The 3,033-nt window shown below is 40.3% G+C and overlaps 1 protein-coding gene across 1 annotated transcript; it reads right to left on the bottom strand.

Annotated features, from left to right (window-relative positions):
* Window positions 1-1,369: 1,369 nt before the first annotated feature.
* Window positions 1,370-2,681, bottom strand: LOC122000350 (multiple organellar RNA editing factor 3, mitochondrial-like). The gene is made up of 4 exons (XM_042554778.1): window positions 2,280-2,681; window positions 2,106-2,203; window positions 1,947-2,012; window positions 1,370-1,814 (listed from the first exon to the last, which is right to left on the bottom strand). Exons 1-4 carry the CDS (start codon window positions 2,642-2,644, stop codon window positions 1,552-1,554), a joined length of 792 nt encoding a protein of 263 aa, XP_042410712.1. The 5' UTR covers window positions 2,645-2,681; the 3' UTR covers window positions 1,370-1,551.
* Between the last annotated feature and the right edge of the window lie 352 nt (window positions 2,682-3,033).

Raw genomic sequence — 3,033 nt, 5'->3', positions numbered from 1 at the left:
ACTGTCCCCTCGACTACTCGTGTGAGTGGTAGCTGGAGCGGTGTACAATCTGTCACTGACCCGGCCTCTCGACCATACAGGGGTCATGGTGCAGAGAGGTGGGCGGGAGTGACCATCCGTGCATACGCTGTTGTTATTATATTTGTTATGGCTGCTGCTGTTTATATATGCTGTTATTGCTTAGTTACTGCTGTTGTTCGCATATGCTGATGTGCTTGTGTTGAGATATATTCTCGTTGCCGATGTTTAGTCATTGGAAATTTGTATATACCTTGCTTATTACCTCTGTAGTTATGAGCAGTACTGTAGCAGAGTAGTACCAGTTCTAACCTACTATACCTAGCCTAGGATATGGTTTCAGGTATGAGCATTTGTTTTGATTCTATTTTAGTATCTGCTATTTCCTTTTATGAGACTATATACTCTTGGCCCAATTTCTATTTGTACATTATGTTCATGCACTATCTTTCTTTACCCGCTGAGTTCCAATACTCACCACCTCGCAAAATGATTTTCTTTCGCCAAGTAACAAGTAGATGAGTCATGGATGCTTGGAGAGATGTCGGTTGCCAGTCCCACGTCACACTCGAAGATAGTTTTCTTGTTTTGTTTTAGTATTGTTTGGATGGTATGTTGATTTTGTGTATTTTGCTTTTCAATGAGTCGATGTGAATTTTTGGAGTCTAGTCTGGTGGTTGCAGATATTTTTGTTAGTGTCGTTGTTGGTTTTACGTTCGTATTATTTTGTATCTTCCGCTGTGCATGTTTCCAGTCATGTGGGTTGTTGTTAACTGTGTGGTTGTTTTTATTCATTTATGTCCAGCCAGGTTGGCTGAGTATATTAATTGCGTGATTATATTATTTCTATTGTGTATATATTCCAGCCGAATGTGGCTGATGTATATTTTGTATGTAGTAATGTTTCATATTGTCACCCGTACATGAGACCCCCCCCCCCCCCCGGGGCGTGACAGAAGTTAACAATAAACTATTTTTAGGAATAGAACATTGGATTCCTCTGGTGGCTATGTACAAATACTACTTTTAGATCCTAGAACAATTGAGCACCAGATGTATTAACCATTAGGAAGCAAAATGCAGTATGTATTCAGTTTAATCCTTGTAATCTCAACTGAATCGAAAGCTTTTGCACCACTAGAAACCATATTTTAGATGAAGGTATGGATAAAACAAGCAGACAGCACAACTCAACTAAGAAAAGTAGAGCTAACCAAAAGAATATAATCCGCTCAGAGCCCTATGAAACATATGGCAAATGTGATTCTATCTTTACCACACATTTGAGAATTTGGGTTAAAAATTTGCTTTTCAGAACTTCTACACCAAGATGAAATTATTGAGAAGAACATAAGCAAATCTTACATCAGATTAACATTAGAACATAGTTTCCAAGCCGTCACAAATCATATAGATAAGAGCACTTCATATGAAGGCATGAAATATATTTCCAAGACTACACAAAAAAATAAAAGTTTTATCCGACCTAAAATAAAAGTTTTATCAGACCTAACATAAAGGTTTTATCAAACCTTAATTTACTTCTCTTGGCTGCCCATTTTGAACCCCTTGCTGCATACTAGGGTGTCCTTGTGGTGAATTATCAGGCATCTGGTGTGAACTAGGTTGGCTTTGGTCTTGTCTCCACCCCCCTCTCTGCATTGGCTCTCCTCTTTCAACTTGTATTGTCTCGCGCCGCCTGTCATACCTAGGTCGAGGTTTGCTCCTTGTTTGCTGCCTCTCATTGAACCAAAATTGTGGTCTATGTATGACCTTACCATCAACAAATAGATCACCTGCACCATTCGAAGATAACTATCACGATACAAACAGCAACTGATTGGAAAAGAAACAAAGGCTGGCAAGTTATTCACGTGAAGATACAAAATCAAGTAAATGAGATTTGAGAACAAAGACTGAATAACAACCTCCATAGTCCTTATTGGGTACATCCAGATAAGAATCAGGCAAAACCCAGAGAACTCCAGGCAATCCTGCAACCGACAGTCAAATGAAATGAATTTTTCATAAGGAAAAAAAATACAATGGTTTCTCTGACAAACAAATAAAATCCCTCAAACCAATACCTTTAACTTTGTAAGAAAGTTCTTCAGAGATCAAAGCTCCAAATCCCGTATAGGTTGTAGTGCAAACCGAGTATATTTTCTTCTTCGCCTCCTCCTCACTGAATCCAAAGCAACCGACTTCAAATTATTAGAACAAAAATCCAAACTTTATATAGAAAATAGCTCTTTTCGAACCTGCCGACAATATCTGCGAGGGTTTTGACGTATGCAGAGATCATCTCCTCCTCGGAGGGCTTCGGGTCGTGAGGGAACTCCATGACGATGAGCCAGTGCTCATAGTCACAGCCATCGAGGAGGATGGTTTCCTTGGGAGGGCGGTTGCTCCAGTTAGGGGAAGGGTCGTTGAGAGGAGAATACCCCGATCCGGAGGTCGTCTTCCACCGGGACAAAAGGAGTTGCGGCACCACGCCCGCGGGACAGCGAACCTCGGGGGAGAAGACAGTAGCGAGGAAGCGGGAGGGACGAGGGGAACGGGAGAGTGGTGGTCGCAGAGTTCGCGAGAGGAAAGAAGAGAGGCTTCGTCGGGTTACCGCCGCCATGGAAGCCGAGGGAGTGTCAGAAACTCTGCCCGTCTGCCACTTCATTAACATAACTAGGCATCGGTTTAACATAATGGGCCGATACGATTTGAAGCATCGGAGCCCAATAAAAATCAATAATCAAAATTCAAAGTGCAATTGTTTGGTTTTGGTTTAGTTTCTCTTGCCTACGATCTCATTACTTAATCATTTTGTTTGATAATTAGAGTATTATACTATTTAATTCATTCACAAAGTGAATTAAATTTTTTTAAGTTGTACGCCAACTAATCCTGTGACTTTATGAAAAATTTTCATTCGCGATCAACCTAGCATATATATAAAAAAATTCATTAGGCATCTTAAAAACTAAGAAGACATTTTACTATTGCACTATTATCGAGGAGACA

This window comes from Zingiber officinale, chromosome 7A (genome assembly GCF_018446385.1).
Source record: "Zingiber officinale cultivar Zhangliang chromosome 7A, Zo_v1.1, whole genome shotgun sequence".
Taxonomy (NCBI): Eukaryota; Viridiplantae; Streptophyta; class Magnoliopsida; order Zingiberales; family Zingiberaceae; genus Zingiber; species Zingiber officinale.
This window is presented reverse-complemented; position numbering and strand designations above follow the sequence as displayed.